At 42.3% G+C, this 20,458-nt stretch overlaps 1 protein-coding gene across 1 annotated transcript in view; it reads left to right on the forward strand.

The window, feature by feature from the left end:
• The first annotated feature begins 9,252 nt into the window (after window positions 1-9,252).
• The window catches only part of LOC129868409 (uncharacterized), a 105,732-nt gene continuing 94,526 nt past the window's right edge, over window positions 9,253-20,458 (forward strand). The window contains exon 1 of the mRNA XM_055942373.1: window positions 9,253-9,543. Within this exon, the coding sequence (XP_055798348.1) occupies window positions 9,434-9,543 (110 nt within the window). The 5' untranslated portion in view covers window positions 9,253-9,433. The remainder of the gene's footprint in view (window positions 9,544-20,458) is intronic.

The raw sequence follows: 20,458 nt of genomic DNA on the forward strand, positions 1-20,458 counted from the left end.
TTATCCTGGGGCCCCTGGACCCTGGGGACTAATAGTTCTTAGCCAGTTAGGTGGCCCCTAGACCCTGCTCTCCTCCCGATGGCAGACATATGGCTCCGGCATTGTGTGCGCCATACAACAGATGTCATCGTCAGGCAAAGCAACCCAAAAACTAACTCACAGATATGTGCATAAACACATGTACACACACATACAGGCACACATGCATGTGCACGCACGCAAACACACACACACACGCTTAGACTTAAATTACAGAAAATAGTTGTTTCAAGTGATCAATCAAATAGTGGTTTTCATTGTACAGCTACAGTATATGAACATTATTTCTTGAGCCCCTCTCCCCTACTTTCCCTCATAAACACTCCGTTTTTGTAAGTATATCTGTATGGTGTTCAAGAGTGTTCAGACTTTTAATAGGTTCATGAGAGTGTATAGTAAATGCAAATATACTCACTGTACATCTGGACTGCGTTGAATGATGAATAGACAGCCTACATATAACCAAACCCAGCGACTAAGGACCAGAGTTTGAATGGTGGTCTAATTGCAGTGACTGTCATGGATGCTTAAGAAATTCTCGTTCTTATACATTTTTATAACTTTGATCAAAATCCCATTTCAGTTTTGGTCACATGCTTCCATGATCACTCTACCTAACATTAGTGCTAGTAACAATGTAACACAATTACCTATGTAAGAAACCACAGTTTTTTGTCAATGTTTAATACTGGTGGTGATTAAAGAGGAAGTTAAGTATTTTACAATTTAATGTTATGTCACCCTGAAAGTAGTCTATGGGCTAGGAGAAACTGTAATCCATGGATTGGTTTTCTTTAAACAGCCACTACATACTTCAGCTTAATTTATCCACAACTAGCAAAAAATAAATGGAAGTGATTTGGATAACCATGAAATGTAAGATTATGGCCAAATCAGATTTAAATAATGTCAAATCCAAATAATTGAATTGAGTCTGGAACCAATAGGACCCTGAACAGCTTCAGGGTCCTATTGGGTCTTCAAGCTGAACAGCTTCAGGGTCCTATTGGGTCTTCAAGCTGAACAGCTTCAGGGTCCTATTGGGTCTTCAAGCTGAACAGCTTCAGGGTCCTATTGGGTCTTCAAGCTGAACAGCTTCAGGGTCCTATTGGGTCTTCAAGCTGAACAGCTTCAGGGTCCTATTGGGTCTTCAAGCTGAACAGCTTCAGAGTCCCAAGCAATAAATAAGACTGCTAAATAGTTAGTTAAATAGTTAACCAATAGTCTACACCTGTTGTTTACAAAGCATGTGACAAATAACATTTCATTTGATTTCAGTTGTTTTGGCCCTGAAATTTAGAAAATTGTACTTTGCAGAAACTTCTTAGCAACGTCTGTGTTAGCAATAGAATTGCTCCATTCTTTCTTTACCTCTTTTTTTGCATCTCATTTCTACCACCTGCAAATAGTACCTTGGGTTGGCACTGATAAAGACCAGCTGACAGTGTACTGAAATAGAGAAAGAGAATGTAGTGAAAGAGTGTTCAGCCATCTGTTAGGCTATCTGTCAGAAAACTCCTAGCACAAAGCAGAGATCCAACAGGAGGGATTTACCATTGCTCAGACTAGACCCCCAACATCTAAAGATAACAATAACAGGTCTATAGCCATACCCAAGCCCTCTCCACCTTCCTCTCAGCTGGACTAGCTCTTGGTCTAATTTGGGTCTTCTCGCCCACTTACAATAAACACATGGTGCCTGCTGCCCAGACTCCTAGCACGGAGAACAAGCCCCGCCATTAAGATTTATTAAGGTTAAAATAAACAGATAATTAAATTACACCAGATCTGTTTCCTATAACCGTAAGTGAGGGGGATATAGCTGTCAGGCTCATTTTCTGGTTCCTATTAATAAATGTGGGTCCAATTACATGCTGTTACAAACCATTCCAAACCGACATTCTGTTCTTAAAAAAAATTAGACACCCATGTTTTATTTAAAAAAATGTCTGCAAGAAATTACAATGATTATCTGCGTAAAATCTGTGTAGTATTTGTTTGTAGTATGACTTAACCGGTTCTCAACACCCTAGTCTTGGGCGTTTTGCCCTCTGTGTTTTTTTATGCCACACGCTCTCATGCAATTGTTACCTGTTCAACTCCACAAAATGAACTATGTTAAACTGATTCATTGTAGAATACATTTGTTTTTGTTTTTATAAATTAAGATTAATTAATTGTTTTACCAAGGCTGGAATTCAATAAGGAAAAGGTGCACTGCACCTTCACAAGTGTTTGATTTTCAGAGCAGTGTCCCATGTGGACGGAGTTGACGGTGGGTAAAAATGGGTAGTTCTGTGGTGTTTGGTGAATGACCCGCTCAGCTTATCCGTGGGAAGTAGTTTGGGGTTGGGGGTGCTGTGATTTTATTAGATTTTTTAGATTTTTCAGGGGGTGCTGCAGCACCCTTAGCACCCCTACTTCTTGCAGTTATGCTGCTCAGTACTGGCTGTGATGATCTAGTTTCTCTTCAAAGTTATCTAGCCTTGTAACAACAGATAATGAAGTTATATCGGATAAGTAAGGGATTTCAATAAGGGGCTATGCATTCTATGGCAAATAATGAACGACGTGGAAAGTGTGTTCCAGTACGCACTACCGGAGTGGAACTGACATTCCACAGAGTTGCATTATTTTCCGGAGAAGGCATAGAGCCCCGAGTTGATTATCCCATTTATACCATGGCTATAATTTCACACATTTGTGTGTTCATTTGCCATTACTCAACGGGTGGGTCTAATCCTGGATGCTGATTGGCTAAAACCGCATTCCAACCAGTGTCTATTCCACAAGTTACAACCAGCTAAATCTATGACATTGAAATGCCTATTTACTCTGTTCCATCTGACTGTGCAATTCACTGTCTCATCAACCCAGCCAGGCAATGTATATACTAGATCTACACTGTAAAAAGCATCTAGACATTACCTCCCATTTCTTTTAGACTAACATTCAGTTTTCAACAGTGGAGATTTGTATTAACTTTGCTGTCTGTCTCTTCGACATTTGCAACATTGTTTCAATATTGAAATTCGATCTTCAGCTGTCCCATAGTAATGAAGGTTGGGAGTTGAGATGAGACAGACAGATCATGATCATGAATCATTATCATTTTTATGGCTACATACCAGTGGTGGAAAAAGTACCAAATCTACCTTAATAGAAAATGACTCAAGCAAAAGTGAAAGTAATCGCAGTAAAATCCTACTTGAGTAAACGTCTAAAAGTAATTGGTTTAAAATATACTTAAGTATCAAAAGTAAATGTAATTACTAAAATATACTCAAGTATCAAAAGTAAAAGTTTAAATCATTTCACATTCTTTACATTAATCAAACCAGACTGCACCGTTTTCTTATTTTTTTAATGTTATTTACGGCTAGCCAGGGGAACACACCAACACTCAGACATTTACAAATGACGCATGTGTGTTTAGTGAGTACGCCAGGTCACTGTTAAAAAAGATTGCTAACGTTACAAAGCAAACACAATCACTTTAAACTGAAGTTGCAATGACAGCAAACTAACTGCATTTTGTGTTTTTCTATTGACATTGCTTTGTATATATCAGTGGTGTAAAGTACTTCAGTACTACTCGGGGTATATGTACTTGACTTTACTATTTATATTTTCTGACTACTTTTAATTTTACGTCACTGCATTCCTAAAAAAAATTATGTACTTTTTACTCCATACATTTTCGCTGACACCCAAAAAGTACTTGTTACATTTTGAATGCTTAGCAGGACAGGGAAATTGTCAAATTCATGCACTTATCAAGAGAACATCGCTGGTCAAATCAAATCAAATTTTATTGTTCACATACACATGGTTAGCAGATGTTAATGCAAGTGTAGCGAAATGCTTGTGCTTCTAGTTCTGACCATGCAGTAATATCTAACAAGTAATCTAACAATTTCACAACAACTACCTTTACACACAAGTGTAAAGAAATGAATAAGAATATGTACATATAAATATATGGATGAGCGATGGCCGAACGGCATAGGCAAGATGCAGTAGATGGTATAGAGTACAGTATATACAGTACATATGAGATGAGTAATGTAGGGTATGTAAACATTATATAAAGTGGCATTGTTTAAAGTGACTAGTGATACATTTGTTACATCCCATTTTTTATTATTAAAGTGGCTCGAGATTTGAGTCTGTATGTTGGCAGCAGCCACTCAATGTTAGTGATGGCTGTTTAACAGTCTGATGGCCTTGAGATAGAAGCTGTTTTTCAGTCTCTTGGTCCCAGCTTTGATGATCATCCCTACTGCCTCTGATCTTGGCGAGAGAGCAAACGTTCTACGCCAGGTGAAATCTCACATCATTAGGGACGTGTCCCAAAAAAATTCACTAGAAAATAGCTTAAACAAACTCAAATGCAGCTACTTTGCTGTTATTCTGGCTGCACTGTTTGATGTGAGTGACTGTGTTAGCCAAAGTTGGCTAGCTAGCAAGGGAAAGAACGTTACCAGCCATCATGTCAACGGAACATTTAGAAAGAACGACTACCAATTGGATATCACGTCCATAGACTAAGAACAAAAAAACATATCAAGGGCCTCCCGAGTGGCGCAGCGGTATAAGGGACTGCATTGCACTGGGTCTCCTGGACTGAACCAGGAGGCCCATGAGGCGCCGCATAATTGGCCCAGCGTCGTCGTTACCAATTGGATATCACGAAATTGGGGAGAAATATGGGTAAAAATAAATATATAAAAAATATAAATAAAAATACTTAATGACTGTGTCGTGCCTCTGGCAACCGAATCGATAGAAAGAACGACCAGCCGGCTTGGGTAGCAACCCTAAATTTGCATCCGGACTATTGTATTATATAATTTCTCGTGGAATAATGAAATAGTATTAATACATTAATTAAAATAATGTTTTAAATAAAAATATGTCAATCATTATTTTAATATGTTGGTGATAATGCCCTTGAAGTCAGTGTTTGGAGGATATATTGGCACGGTTTGAATGCCCTCGACTTCGTCCAAAGAAATGTGTTCAACGTCCACTAAGTAGCTAGCTAGCAAGTTTAATAGCTACATTAGTTGCCATGGTAACCAAACTTGCTAGTATATCTAACCAAACCATCAGTCGCCTAGCTTGCCATTATACAAATCGAATTCAACAATGCAGTCAACAAGTCAGTTAATTAAGAACAAATTATTATATACAATGACGGGCTACCAAAAGGCTTCCTACGGGGACGGAAGCTGGGATTAAAAATATAGTACAAAACACACATCACAACAAGACAACAACAAGAAACCACAACACTACATAAAGAGAGACCTAAGACAACAACATAGCATGGCAGCAACACATGAAAACAAAGCATGGTATAAACATTATTGGGCAAAGACAACAGCACAAAGGGCAAGGTAGAGAAAACAATACATCACACGAAGAAGCCACAACTGTCAATAAGAGTGTCCATGATTGAGTCTTTAAATGGAGAGATGGAGATAGAAACGGTCCAGTTTGAGTGTTTTTTTTATAGCTCATTCCAGTCGCTACCTGTCCATGAGCTGCTGTGAAGGAAGTTGTCAAGGAAGTGAGTTTGTTTATACAGGACCTCCCACCGTCACCTGCCGTCAACCAATCATGCCAATGCTGAGATATACAGAGCTCTCCACGTTGTTACAACATTTAAGAGGCATACATCGATGCAGTACAGAACTCAATTTGGCCTCTGTGCCTCCCAAGGCAACGAATTGGCGTCACACCATCCATATGGCTCCTCGGACCACATTTTCAGATCAAGCATAATCATTGATGAAAAACCCAAACCAGGAACTACAGATTCTCGCCGTTTCATTTGTCCACGAGCGATTAATAATCGCATAACGTCCACTGCTAATTTAATAACATAACAAAATCCCAGTTGACTCCCCCACTCACTCTCTCTCTCTCTCACACACACACACACACACACACACACACACACACACACACACACTCACACACACACACACACACACACACACACACACACACACACACACACACACACACACACACACACACACACACACACACACACACACACACACACACACACACCAATTGTAAGTCTGCATGGAAGGCAGAAGAGGGAGCTCTTCTCTAAAATATGTCTCTATTCAACAACACAGCATGGGGAGCAATAGTTAGCAATTCCCTTCAACTAGGATGAGTTTACCCTCCCCAGCTTCTAATGTTAACCATAGCGAGGAGTGCGGGGCGTGAATGGACTGTCTTTTAAATCAATGTGTAGTAGGAACAGCCTAATCTTACCCAACAGCAGCGGTTTGACAGTTTGCGCTATGTAGGGCCAGTGTCAGTGCTAATGAGAGAATGTATTGCTGCAAGTTGTATTGCTGCAGGTATTCCATTTGGATCAGTTGTGGTCCTAGAAAGGCACAGTACCAGGCCAGTCTCTGTATTTTTACTTCTGATGCTGAGATGCGCTGTCTGTTGCGGATCATCATTCTCCCAAGTCATCCTATAATATTGTGGCCACATACATTGCCTTCAGAAAGTATTCACAGACTTTTTCCACATTTTGTGATGTTACAAAGGGATTGAAATGGATTACATTTTCATTTTTTTGTCAACGATCTCCCCAAAATACTCTAATACTCTAACTCTAAGTAGAATAAAAATTCTAACTTTGTAAAAAACAATATATATATGGAAAATAAAACACCAATATAGCTTGATTAGATAGGTATTCAACCCCTTGAGGCAATACATGTTGGAATCACTTTTGGCAGCAATTACAGCTGTGAGTTGTTCTGGGTAAATCTGGATTGTACAATATTTGCCCATTATTCTTTGAAGAATTCTTCAAGCTCTGTCAAGTTTGTTGTTGATAATTTTTTTAGACAGACGTTTTTAAGTCTTTCCATAGAGTTTCAAGCTGATTAAAGTAAAAACTGTAACTAGGCCACCCAGGAACATTCAAAGTTGTCTTGGTCAGCAGCTCCAGTGTATATTGGCCTTGTGTTTGAGGTAATTGTCCTGCTGAAAGGTGAATTTGTCTTCTAGTGTGGAAAGCAGACTGAACCAAGTTTTCCTATAGGATTTTGCCTGTGCTTAGCTCTACTCCGTTTCTTTTTATCCTAAAAAATCTCCCTAGTCCTTGTCGATAATAACCCATAACATGATGCAGCCACCACCATGATAAAAATATGTGTTACTCAGTGATGTTGTGGTGAAATCCTACAATGTGTTGTGTTTGATTTGCCCCAAACATAATGCTTTGTATTTAGGACAAAAAGTAAATTTCTTTGCTATTTTTTGCAGTATTACTAATATTATATAGTATTATTAATATCTTATTGCAAACATTCAAATATTTTTATTCTGTACAGGCTTCCTTCTTTTCACGCAGTCATTTATGTTACTAATGAGTAAATACACTGAAGAAAAATATAAACACAACATGCAACAATTTCAAAGAGTTACAGTTTATATAAGGAAATCAGTTAATTTATATAAATTCATTAGGCCTGGGAATACAGATTTGCATCTGTTGGTCACAGATACCTTTAAAAAAGGTAGGCGAGTGGATCAGAAAACAAGTGATTATCTTGTGTGACCACCATTTGATTCATTCAGAGCGACACATCTCCTTCGCATAGAGTTGATGAGGCTGTTGATGGTGGCCTGGGGAATGTTATCCCACTCCTCTTTAATGGCTGTGCGAAGTTGCTGGATATTGGTGGGAACTGAAACAAGCTGTTGCATATATCTATCCAGAGCATCCCAAACATAGGTGACATGTCTGGTGAGTATACAGGCCATGGAAGAACTGGAACATTTTCAGCCTCCTGGAATTGTGTACAGATTCTTGTGACATGGGGCTGTGCATTATCATGCTGAAACATGAAGTGATGGCGGCGGATGAATGGCACAGCAATGGGTTTCAGGATCTCATCACGGCATGTCTGCCATCTGTGCAGTACAGTTGAAACCAGGATTCATCCGTGAAGAGCACACTTCTCCAGCGTGCCAGCGGCCATCGAAGGTGGGCATTTGCCAACTGAAGTTGGCTACGGCGTCAAACTGCAAGCAGGTCAAGACCCTGGTGAGGACGACGAGCACGTAGATGAGCTTCCCTGAGACAGTTTCTGACAGTTTGTGCAGAACTGATTTGGTTGTGCAAACCCACAGTTTCATCAGCTGTCCGGGTGGATGGTCTCAGACGATCCCGCAGGTGAAGAAGCCGGATGTGGAGGTCCTGGGCTGGCGTCGTTACATGTGGTCTACGGTTTTAAGGCCAGATGGATGTACTGATGAAATTCTCTAAAACAACATTGGAGCCGGCTTATGGTAGAGAATTCTCTGACAACAACTCTGGTGTACATTCCTGAAGTCAGCATGCCAATTGCACGCTCCTTCAAAACTTGAGACATCTATGACATTGTGTTGTGACAAAACTGCACATTTGAGAGTGGCGTTTTATTGTCTCCACCACAAGATGCACCCGTGTAATGATCATGCTGTTTAATCAGCTTCTTGATATGCCACACCGGTCAGTTGTATGGATTATCTTGGCAAAGGAGAAATGCTCAGTAACAGGAATGTAAACAAATGTGCAAAACACTTTAAATAAATATGTTTTTTGAGCGTATGGAACATTTCTGGGATCTTTTATTTCAGCTCATGAAACATGGGACCAACACTGTACATGTTATGTTTATTATTTTGTTCAGTTTATTTGGTCATTTCATATCCTTCAGAATGCAAAGGCATAATCTACAATACATCCATAGGACACACTTCAGCTACAGTGTAACCTACCACAGGTTGTGACTTGATATGAGAATACTGTACAGTATAGTGCTCAAGTATGGTTTTAATTTTAATTAACTGTTGGACTAAATGTATTATCTTATCATACATTTCCTCTGTGCTTTAATGCTGAAGCTGACAATAAACATCTCATAAATAATTTCAAATGTAATAAATCAAATATTACATTTGATAAAGTAATAGACGAAATATGTTAAAATGCAAAATAGTCTACCACATGTAGGCCTAGTCAGTCACCAATAATCACTATAGAGGGTTTGAGTACCGTGGGAATATGGACATTCGGCAATTAGGGAATACGCAAAGTGGGACATAGCTTGGACCATGCTACCTGTACTGTATGACGAAAAATTACACATCATTTGAATATGCCAAGTACCCTAGCTCCTCCCCCATTTCCTATGCTACAGCGTTGTAAGGGTTGGACTGGAGTAGAGCGCAGAATTATGTCCATAAGGAGACGAGACATGAAGGAATTGACGAAACTATAGTTTCACACATTTTTATCGAGGTCACCTCAGGGACTCGAAGCTATTCAACTCCTTGTCCAGATGTGACTTTTTCCAGGACCGTTATGTCAAACATGAAACGACAAAGTTCATGGCAGGAGGATATCGCCCGAAACTTTTCCAGACTTTTTCAAATAAGTAAATCGCAGGACCCTGAGAAAACAGAGGAAATCAGGTATGAACCACGCGGTTAACATTGTAACAATACAAATAAATCAGTGTCATGGTTTTAAATTGTAGTTATTGCAAGATTGTATCAAAACCGCGCTTGAATATGATGTGAAGTACGAGGGCCAGAGACTTGACCCGAGTAACGTTAGCAGAGACAGTGGTCGCAATCTGTTATATTTTCCATCTATATTGTAGGCTTAGTTAACCGTTCTCTCGATTAACTAACATTATCATTCTGTTTTCTATCAGCAGCGAAGTATATACATATCTCTAATGTAACCATATTCATTTGCTATTAATGGCAAAGTAAACAGCATTATGATCTTTAACGTAACGTGCCAGGCAGTGGCGAGTGCGAGAACTGGCACAAATCTGACCATCTGTCACAGTGGAGAAAACAATTGAGTGGTTTATAGTAACCCTCTTCACACAGCTACAATGGTCGCCATAGAACAAACATTCTCGTTTTTGCCTGCTCTGATATAGTAGGGCCCAATAAACTTGAATAATAAACATTGTATTTTAAACGCTTAGGCTACTTTTGTGTTATGAATGATAACGTTCTTTACATGGCAAAAACGCTGTACGAAACAGTTCAGTTGTCAAAGGGTGTGTCGATACTCTACCGTATTGCTGCACCTGCCCCAGGTGCCATCTTTTGAGAATCGCTGCCCTCTTGAGACTTGTGGGAACTTGATACATATCAAACTGGTTAAGTCAGGGAAGGATTCATACTTATAGAGCCTTCAGAAATTATTCACACCGCTTTACTTTTTCCACACGAAATACTCTAGTGTAAGATATTATAATATTTTTTATTCTGTACAGGCTTCCTTCTTTTCACTCTGTCATTTAGGTTAGTTCTGTGGAGTAACTACAATTTTGTTGATCCATCCTCAGGTTTTTCCTATCACAGCCATTAAACTCTTAACTGAATTTTCTCCTCATGGCGAAATCCCTGAGCTGTTTCCATCCTCTCCGGAAACTGAGTTAAGAAGGACGCCTGTATCTTTGTAGTGGCGGCGTTGTATTGATACACCACCCAAAGTGCTCAAAGTGATATTCAATGTCTGCTTTTAAATGTTTTACCCATCTACCAATAGGTGCCCTTCTTTGCGAGCCATTGGTAATCCTTCCTGGTCTTTGTAGTTGAATCAGTGTTTAAAATGTACTGCTCGACTCAGGGACCTTACAGATAAATTGTTTGTATGGGGTACAGAGATGTGGTAGTCATTCAAAAATCATGTTAAATACTTATTGCACACACATTGAGTCCATGCAACTTATTGTGTGACTTGTTAACATTTTTATTTATTTATGCTTGCCGTAACAAAAGGGTTGAATACTTACTGACTCAAGACATTTCAGCTTTTAATTTGTAAAAATGTAGAAAAACAATTCCACTTTGACATTATGTGGTATTGTGTGTATGCCAGTGACAAAAAATCTAAATTCAATCCATTTTAAATTCCATTTTAAATTCAGGCTGTAACGCAACAAAATATGGAAAAAGTCAAGGGGTGTGAAGGCACTGTATATCTCTGAAGAGTGTGCTGTCAATATTGCTGGGTTAACAAATGACACGGCAGAAGTGTGTTTGGTTGGGAGGCCCAATGAGTACACCATTTTCAACAACATAGTACTATTTGGTGTATGGCAATAAACCCACTTGTTAGCCCTCATTCTTCTGCCGATGTGTAGTATAACATCCCCCATGTTCTCTGAGCTGAAGCTGTACAGATGCAGATGAGCTATACAGTGCCTTTGGAAAGTATTACGACACCTTAACTTTTTCCACATTTTCTTACATTACAGCCTTATTCTAAAATGAATTAAATAAAACCATTTCCTCTGCAATCTACAGACAATACCTGTCACGCCCTGACCTTAGAGACCCTTTTTATGTGATTTGGGGTGGGCATTCTATGTTTTGTTTTCTATGTTTCTTTATTTCTATGTCTTGGCCGGGTATGGTTCTCAATCAGGGACAGCTGTCTATCGTTGTCTCTGATTGGGAATCATATTTAGGTAGCCCTTTTTCCCGGAGTAAGCACGAGAGGCAGACCCCAATATTTTCTTTTTTGGGGGGGGGGGGGAGAGTGGCTGAGTCCGGGTATAGACCTGAGCCAACTCCCCGTGCTTATCGGAAGGAGCGTGGTACTGGTCATGCACCGTGTTATGCGGTAAAGCGCACGGTGTCTCCAGTTCGCTCTCATAGCCTGGTGCGCTACATCCCAGCTCCCCGCATCTGCCGGGCTAGGGTGAGCATCCAGCCAGGACGAATGGTACCAGCTCAGCGCGCCTGGTCTCCAGTGCGTCTCTTCTGCCCAGGATATCCTGCGCCGGCTCTGCGCACTGTGTCTCCAGTGCGTCTGCACAGCCCAGTGCGTCCTGTGCCAGCGCCCCGCATTTGCAGGGCGAAGATAACCATCCAGCCAGGACGGGTTGTGCAGGCTCTACGCTGGAGACCTCCAGTGCGCCTCCACAGCCCAGTGTATCTGGTGCCTCCGCCAAGAACCAAGCCTCCAGTATGTCTCCCCAGCCTGGTGAGCCCTGTGGCAGCTCCACGTACCAGACTGCCCATACGTCTCCTCACTCCAGTGATGATCCATGGCACAAAGCCTCCAGTGATGATCCATGGCACGAAGCCTCCAGTGATGATCCATGGCACAAAGCCTCCAGTGATGATCTATGGCACGAAGCCTCCAGTGATGATCCACGGCACGAAGCCTCCAGTGATGATCCACGGCACGAAGCCTCCAGTGATGATCCACGGCAAGAAGCCTCCAGTGATGATCCACGGCACGAAGCCTCCAGTGATGATCCATGGCACGAAGCCTCCAGCGAGGAGTCATGGCACGAAGCCCGCAACGAGGGTCCCCAGTCCGGAGTCTCCAGTGATGGTCCCCAGTCCGGGGCCTGCAACGAGGGTCCCCAGTCCGTAGTCTCCAGAGACGGTCTCCAGTCCGGAGCCTCCAACGAGGGTGCCCAGTCCGGGGCCCGCAACGAGGGTGCCCAGTCCGGGGCCCACAGCGAGAGTGCCCAGTACGGGGCCCGCAGCGAGGGTGCCCAGTCCGGGGCCCGCAGCAAGGGTGCCCAGTCCGGGGCCCGCAGCGATGGTGCCCAGTCCGGGGCCCGCAACGAGGGTCCCCAGTCCGGGGCCCGCGACGAGGGTCCATAATCCGGGGTTGGCGACGAGGGTCCCCGCACCAGAGGTACCACCAAAGGGGGGTGAGCCAGAGGTGGAGCGGGGTCTGCGTCCCGCACCTGAGCCGCCACCGCGGATAGATGCCCACCCAGACCCCCCCCCCCCTATAGGTTCATGTTTTGCGGCCGGAGTCTGCACCTTTGGGGGGGTACTGGCACGCCCTGACCTTAGAAAGCCTTTTTATTTGTCTATTTGGTTTGGTCAGGGTGTGATTTGGGGTGGGCATTTTATGTTTGTTTTCTATGTTTCTTTATTTCTATGTTTTGGCCGGGTATGGTTCTCAATCAGGGCCAGCTGTCTATCGTTGTCTCTGATTGGGAATCATACTTAAGTAGCCCTTTTTCCCTCCTTTCAGTGTGGGTAATTGTCTTTGTTTGGGGTACTATAGCCCTTTTAAGCTTTGCGTCGTTTTGTATTGTTTATTGTTTTTGTTGGCGACATGATCCAAATAAAAAGTAATGTACGCTCACAACGCTGCGCTTTGGTCTTCCTTCAACGACGGCCGTGCCAATGTCCCATAATGAGAAAGCGAAAACAGGTTTTTATAAATGTTTGCACAATTATTAGAAACAAAAAAACAGATACCTTATTTACATAAGTATTCAGACCCTTTGCTATGAGACTCTAAATTGAGCTTAGGTGCATCCTGTTTCCATTGATCATCCTTGAGCTGTTTCTACAACTTGATTGGAGTCCACCTGTGGTAAATTCAATTGATTGTACATGATTTGGAAAGGCACATGCCTGTTTATATAAGGTCTCACAGTTGACAGTCTATGTCAGAGAAAAAACCAAGCCATGAGGTCAAAGGAATTGTCCATAGAGTTCCAACACTGGATTGTGTTGAGGCACAGATCTGGGTAAGGGTACCAAAACATTTCTGCAGCATTGAAAGTCCCCAAGAACACAGTGGCCTCCATCATTCTTAAATGGAAGAAGTTGGGAACGACAAAGACTCTTCCTAGAGCTGGCCGCCCGGCCAAACTGAGCAATCGGGGGAGAAGGGCCTTGGTCAGAGAGGTGACCAAGAACCCGATAGCTCTAGAGTTACTCTGTAGAGATGGGGCAATATTCCAGAAGGACAACCATCTCAGCAGCACTCCAGCAATTAGGCCTTTATGGTGGAGTGGCCAGACGGAAGCCACTCCTCAGTAAAAGGCACATGACAGCCCGATTTGAAGTTTGCCAAATGGCACCTAAAGACTCTTAGACCATGAGAAACAAGATTCTCTAGTCTGATGAAACCAAGTTGAACTCTTTGGCGTGAATGCCAAGCGTCACCTTTGGAGGAAACCTGGCACCATCCCTACGGTGAAGCATTGTGATGGCAGCATTATGCTGTGGTGATGTTTTTCAGCAGCAGGGACTGGAAGACTAGTCAGGATCGATGAAAAGATGAATGTAGGAAGGCACAAAGAGATCCTTGATGAAAACTTGCTCACCTTCCAACAGGATAACATCTCTAAGGACACAGCCAGGACAACGCAGGAGTGGCTTCGGGACAAGTCTCTAAATATACTTGAATGTCCCAGCCAGAGCCCGGACTTGAACCTGATTGAATATCTCTGGAGAGACCTGAAAATAGCTGTGCAGCAACGCTCCCCATCCAACCTGACAGAGGTTGAGAGGTTCTGCAGAGAAGAATGGGAGAAAGTCCCAAAATACAGGTGTGCCAAGCTTGTTGCGTCATACCCAAGAAGACTGGACTGTTTGATGGCTGCCGTTTTATTGGCTCTTAAAAACTTCTTACAGCTGAAATCCCGTTAACGGGATCGATTTGACAACAGCCAGTGAAAGTGCAGGGCACCAAATTCAAACAACAGAAATCTCATCATTAAAATCCCTCAACCATACAAGTATTATACACCATTTTAAAGATAAACTTCGTGTTAATCCCACCACAGTGTCCGATTTCAAAAAGGCTTTACGACGAAAGCACACCATCTGATTATGTTAGGTCAGCGCCTAGTCACAGAAAAACACATCCATTTTCCAACCAAAGAGAGGAGTCACAAAAAGCAGAAATAGAGATAAAATTAATCACTAACCTTTGATGATCTTCATCAGATGGCACTCATAGGACTTCATGTTACACAATACATGTATGTTTTGTTTGATAAAGTTCATATTGATATCCAAAAATCTCAGTTTACATTGGCGCATTATGTTCAATAATGTTTTGCCTCCAAAACATCCGGTGATTTTGCCAAGAGCGACATTAATTTACAGGAATACTCATCATAAACGTTGATAAAAGATACAAGTGTTATGCATAGAATTAAAGATATACTTCTCCTTAACTTCTCTAGGATAGGGGGCAGCATTTTCTCATTTGGATGAAAAGCATACCCATATTCAACTGCCAGCTACTCATCCCCAGAAGATAAGAAATGCACATTATTAGTAGATCTGGATAGAAAACACTCTGAAGTTTCTAAAACTGTTTGAATCATGTCTGTGAGTATAACATAACTTATTTAGCAGGCGAAACCCAGAGGACAAACCATTCAGATCTTTTTTTTTTAGGTCACTCTCTTTTCAATGGGATTTCATTGGGAATACAGATTTCTAATTGACCTTCTTGCAGTTCCTACCGCTTCCACTGGATGTCAACAGTCTTTAGAAATTGGTTGAGGTTTTTTCCTTTGTGTAATGAAGAGGTACGGCCATCTTGAACGAGGGTCACTGGAAGTGTACTGTTAGTTAGAGGCACGTGACCAGAAAGTTAGCTACAGTTTGTTTTAATCCTGTATTGAACACAGATCATCCCGTCTTCAATTTTACCGATTATTTACGTAAACAAATACCTAAAGTTGTATTACAAAAGTAGTTTGAAATGTTTTGGCAAAGTTTACAGGTAACTTTTGAGATATTTTGTAGTCACGTTTCACAAGTTGGAACTGGTGTTTTTCTGGATCAAACACGCCAACTAAATGGACATTTTGGATATATATTGATGGAATTAATCGAACAAAAGGACCTTTTGTGATGTTTATGGGACATATTGGAGTGCCAACAACAGAAGCTCGTCAAAGGTAAGGCATGAATTATATTTTTATATCTGCGCTTTGTTTACTCTGTTGCTATCCTCAGATAATAGCATCGCTTGCTTTCACCAAAAAGCCTATTTGAATTCTCACATGTTGGCTGGATTCACAACCAGTGTAGCTTTAATTTGGTATCTTTCATGTGTGATTTAATGAAAGTTAGATTTTTATAGTAATTTATTTGAATTTGGCGCTCTGCATTTTCTCTGGCTTTTGGCCAAGTGAAACAGTAGCGTCCCGCCTAAACTCAGATTTTTGGATATAAATATGAACTTTACCGAACAAAACATACATGTATTGTGTAACATGAAGTCCTATGAGTGTCATCTGATGAAGATCATCAAAGGTTAGTTATTCATTTTGTTTCTATTTCTGCTTTTTGTTACTCCTCTCTTTGGCTGGAAAAATGGCTGTGTTCTTCTTGACTTGGCTCTGACCTAACATAATCGTTTTGTGTGCTTTCGTCGTAAAGCCTATTTGAATTCTGACATGTTGGCTGGATTCACAACAAGTGTAGCTTTAATTTGGTATCTTTCATGTGTGATTTCATGAAAGTTTGATTTTTATAGTAATTTATTTGAATTTGGCGCTATGCATTTTTACTGGCTTTTGGCCAGGTGGGACGTTAGCGTCCCACATATCCCAGAGACGTTAATGCAACCGCTGTGTCAGATTTCAAAAAAGCTTTATGGCAAAAGCACACCATGCGATAATCTGAGTACGGCGCTCAGCTACCATACAGATACCCGCCATGTTGTGGAGTCAACAAAAGTCAGAAATAGCATTATAAATATTCACTTACCTTTGATGATCTTCAGTGGAATGCACTCCCAGGAATCCCAGTTCCACAATAAATGTTTGTTTTGTTCGATAAAGTCCATAATTTATGTCCAAATACCTCCTTTTTGTTCACGCGTTTAGTCCAATAATCCAAATGCACAACGCGCGAGCACTAAGTCCAGACGAAAAGTCAAAAAAGTTCTATTACAGTTCGTAGAAACATGTCAAACGATGTATAGAATCAATATTTAGGATGTTTTTATCATAAATCTTCAATCATGTCTCAACTGGACAATTCCTTTGTCTTAATAAATGAAAAGGAACAGAGCTCACTCTCAAGGCCGCGCTCGTGACTAAACTAATGGCATTCTGCCAGACACCTGGTTCAAACAGCTCATATTCGCTCCCCCTTCACAGTAGAAGCCTGGAACAAGGTTCTAAAGACTGTTGCCATCTAGTGGAAGCCTTAGGAAGTGCAATCGGACCAAATTTACACTGTATCTTACACTGGATAGGCAAATACTTAAAAACCTACAAACCTCAGATTTCCCACTTCCTGGTTGGATTTTTTCTCAGGTTTTTGCCTGTCATATGAGTTCTGTTATACTCACAAACATCATTCAAAAAGTTTTAGAACCTCCAGAGTGTTTTCTATCCAAATCTACTAATAATATGCATATCTTAGCTTCTGGGCCTGAGTAGCAGGCAGTTTACTCTGGGCACACTTTTCATCCGAACGTGAAAATAGCGCCCCCAGCCATAAGAAGTTAACCAATCGTGCTATTGTTTGTTTTTTCACATTGTTTGTAACTTATTTTGTAGGTTGCTGCTATCATGTCTTATGACCGAAAAGAGCTTCTGGACATCAGAACAGCGATTACTCACCTCGAATTGGGAAAAAAACATTTCTGTAAGGAGTCGAATGGGAAGGATATAGTCCAAACACACGAACAGGCCCTCATCCCCGTTATTCGCAGGAGAAAGAAACTGAAATCCTTAACTGATTTCCTAGTGGCTAATCTGCCTTTGTCATCCTTACTGTTAGCTAACGTTCAATCGCTGGAAAATAAATGGGATGAACCAAGAGCTCGCATATCCTACCAATGGGACATTAAAAACTGTGATACGTTATGTTTCACCGAGTCATGGCTGAACGTTGATATTAATAACATACAGCTGGCAGGTTATACACTCTATCGGCAGGATAGAACCGCAACCTCTGGTAAGACACGGGGTGGCGGCCTATGTATATTTGTAAACAACAGCTGGTGCACAATATCTAAGAAGTCTCGAGGTTTTGCTCGCCTGAGGTAAAGTGTCTCATGATAAGCTGTAGACCACACTATCTACCTAGAGAGTTTGTATCTGTATTTTTCGTAGCTGTCTACATACCACCACAGACCGATACTGGCACTAAGGCTGCACTCAATGAGCTGTATACTGCCATAAGAAAACAGGAAAACGCTCATCCAGAGGCAGCGCTTCTAGTGGCCAGGGGACTTTAATGCAGGGAAACTTTAATCAGTTTTACATCATTTCTATCAGCATGTTAAATGTGCAACTAGAGAGAAACAATTTTAGACCACCTTTACAACACACACAGAGACACGTACAAAGCTCTCCCTCGCCCTCCATTTGGCAAATCTGACCATAACTCTATCCTCCTGATTCCTGCTTACAAGCTAAAATTGAAGCAGGAAGCACCAGTGACTTGGTCTATAAAAAAAGTGGTCAGATGAAGCAGATGCTAAACTACAGAACTGTTTTGCTAGCACAGACTGGAATATGTTCCGGGATTCTTCCGGTGGCATTGAGGAGTACACCACATCAGTCACTGGCTTCATCAATAAGCTCATCGATGTTCCCACAGTGACTGTACGTACGTACCCCAACCAGAAGCCATGGATTACAGGCAACATTCGCACTGAGCTAAAGGGTAGAGATGCCACTTTCAAGGAACGTGACTCTAGCCCGGAAGCTTATAAGAAATCCCGCTATGCCCTCCGATGAACCATTAAACAGGCAAAGTGTCAATATAGGACTAAGGTCTAATCGTACTACAGCGGCTCGGACGCTCGTTGGATGTGGCAGTGCTTGAAAACTATTACAGACTACAAAGGGAAGCACAGCCGAGAGCTGCCCAGTGATACGAGCCTACCAGATGAGCTAAATCACTTCTATGCTCGCTTCGAGGCAAGCAACACTGAAACAGGCATGAGAGCATCAGCTGTTCCGGACGACTGTGTGATCACGCTCTTCACAGCCGATGTGAGTAAGACCTTTGAACAGGTCAACATTCACAAGGCAGCAGGGCCAGGCGGATTACCAGGACGTGCACTCCGAGCATGCGCTAACCAACTGGCAAGTGTCTTTAATGACATTTTCAACCTCTCCCTGTCTGAGTGTAATATCAACATGTTTCAAGCAGACCACCATAGTCCCTGTCCCCAAGAACCCTAAGGTAACCTGCTTAAATGACTACCGACCCGTAGCACTCACATCTATAGCCATAAAGTGCTTGAAAGGCTGGTCATGGCTCACATCAACACCATTATCCCAGAAACCCTACACCCACTCCAATTGGCATACCACCCCAACAGATCCACAGATGATGTAATCTCTATTGCACTCCACACTGCCCTTTCACACCTGGACAAAAGGAACACCTATGTGGGAATGCTGTTCATGGACTACAGCTCAGCGTTCAACACCATAGTGCCCTCAAAGCTCATCACTAAGTTAAGGACCCAGGGACTAAACACCTCTCTCTGCAACTGGATCCTGGACTTCCTGACAGGCTGCCCCCAGGTGGTAAGGTAGTAACAACACATCCACCACGCTGATCCTCAACACAGGGGACCCTCGGGGGTGCATGCTCAGTCCCCTCCTGTACTCCTTGTTCACTCATGACTGCATGGCCAGGCACGACTTCAACACCATCACTAAGTTTGCCGATGACACAACAGAGGTAGGCCTGATCAACGATGAGACAGCCTATAGGGAGGAGGTCTGAGACCTGACCGTTTGGTGCAAGGACAACAACCTTTCCCTCAACGTGATCAAGACAAAGGAGATGATTGTGGACTACAGGAAAAGGAGGGCCGAGCACGCCCCCATTCTCATCGGCAGAGGTGTTGTGGAGCAGGTTGAGAGCTTTAAGTTTCTTGGCGTCCACATCACCAACAAACTAACATGGTCCAAGTACACCAAGACAGTCGTAAAGAGGGCACGACAAAACCTCTTCCCCCTCAGGAAACTGAAAAGATTTGGCATGGGTCCTCAGATCCTCAAAAGGTTTTACAGCTGCACCATCAAGAGCATCCTGACGGGTTGCATCACTGCCTGGTATGGCAACTGCTTGGCCCCCGACCGCAAGGCACTACAGAGGGTAGTGCGTACGGCCCAGTACATCACCAAGCTTCCTGCCATCCAGGATCTCTATACCTGGTGGTGTCAGAGGAAGGCCCCAAAAATTGTCCAAGACTCCAGCCACCCTAGTCATAGACTGTTCTCTCTGCTACCGCACGGCAAGAGGTACCAGAGCGCCAAGTCTAGGACCAAGAGTCTTCTAAACAGCTTCTACCCCCAAGCCATAAGACTCCTGAACATCTAATCAAATGACTACCCAGACTATTGGCATTGCCCCCCCCCCCCCCCCCCCCCGCTCTACGCTGCTGCTAACCTCTGTTTATCATCTATGCACAGTCACTTTAATAACTACCTACATGTACATATTACCTCGATTACCTCGGCACCGGTGCCCCCGCACATTGACTCTGTACCGGTACCCCCTGTATATAGCCTCGCTATTGTTATTTTACTGATGCTCTTTAATTATTTGTTACTTTTATCTCTTAGGTATTAGGTATTTTCTTAAAATTGCA

The sequence above is a fragment of the Salvelinus fontinalis genome, chromosome 13, assembly GCF_029448725.1.
Source record: "Salvelinus fontinalis isolate EN_2023a chromosome 13, ASM2944872v1, whole genome shotgun sequence".
Taxonomy (NCBI): domain Eukaryota; kingdom Metazoa; phylum Chordata; class Actinopteri; order Salmoniformes; family Salmonidae; genus Salvelinus; species Salvelinus fontinalis.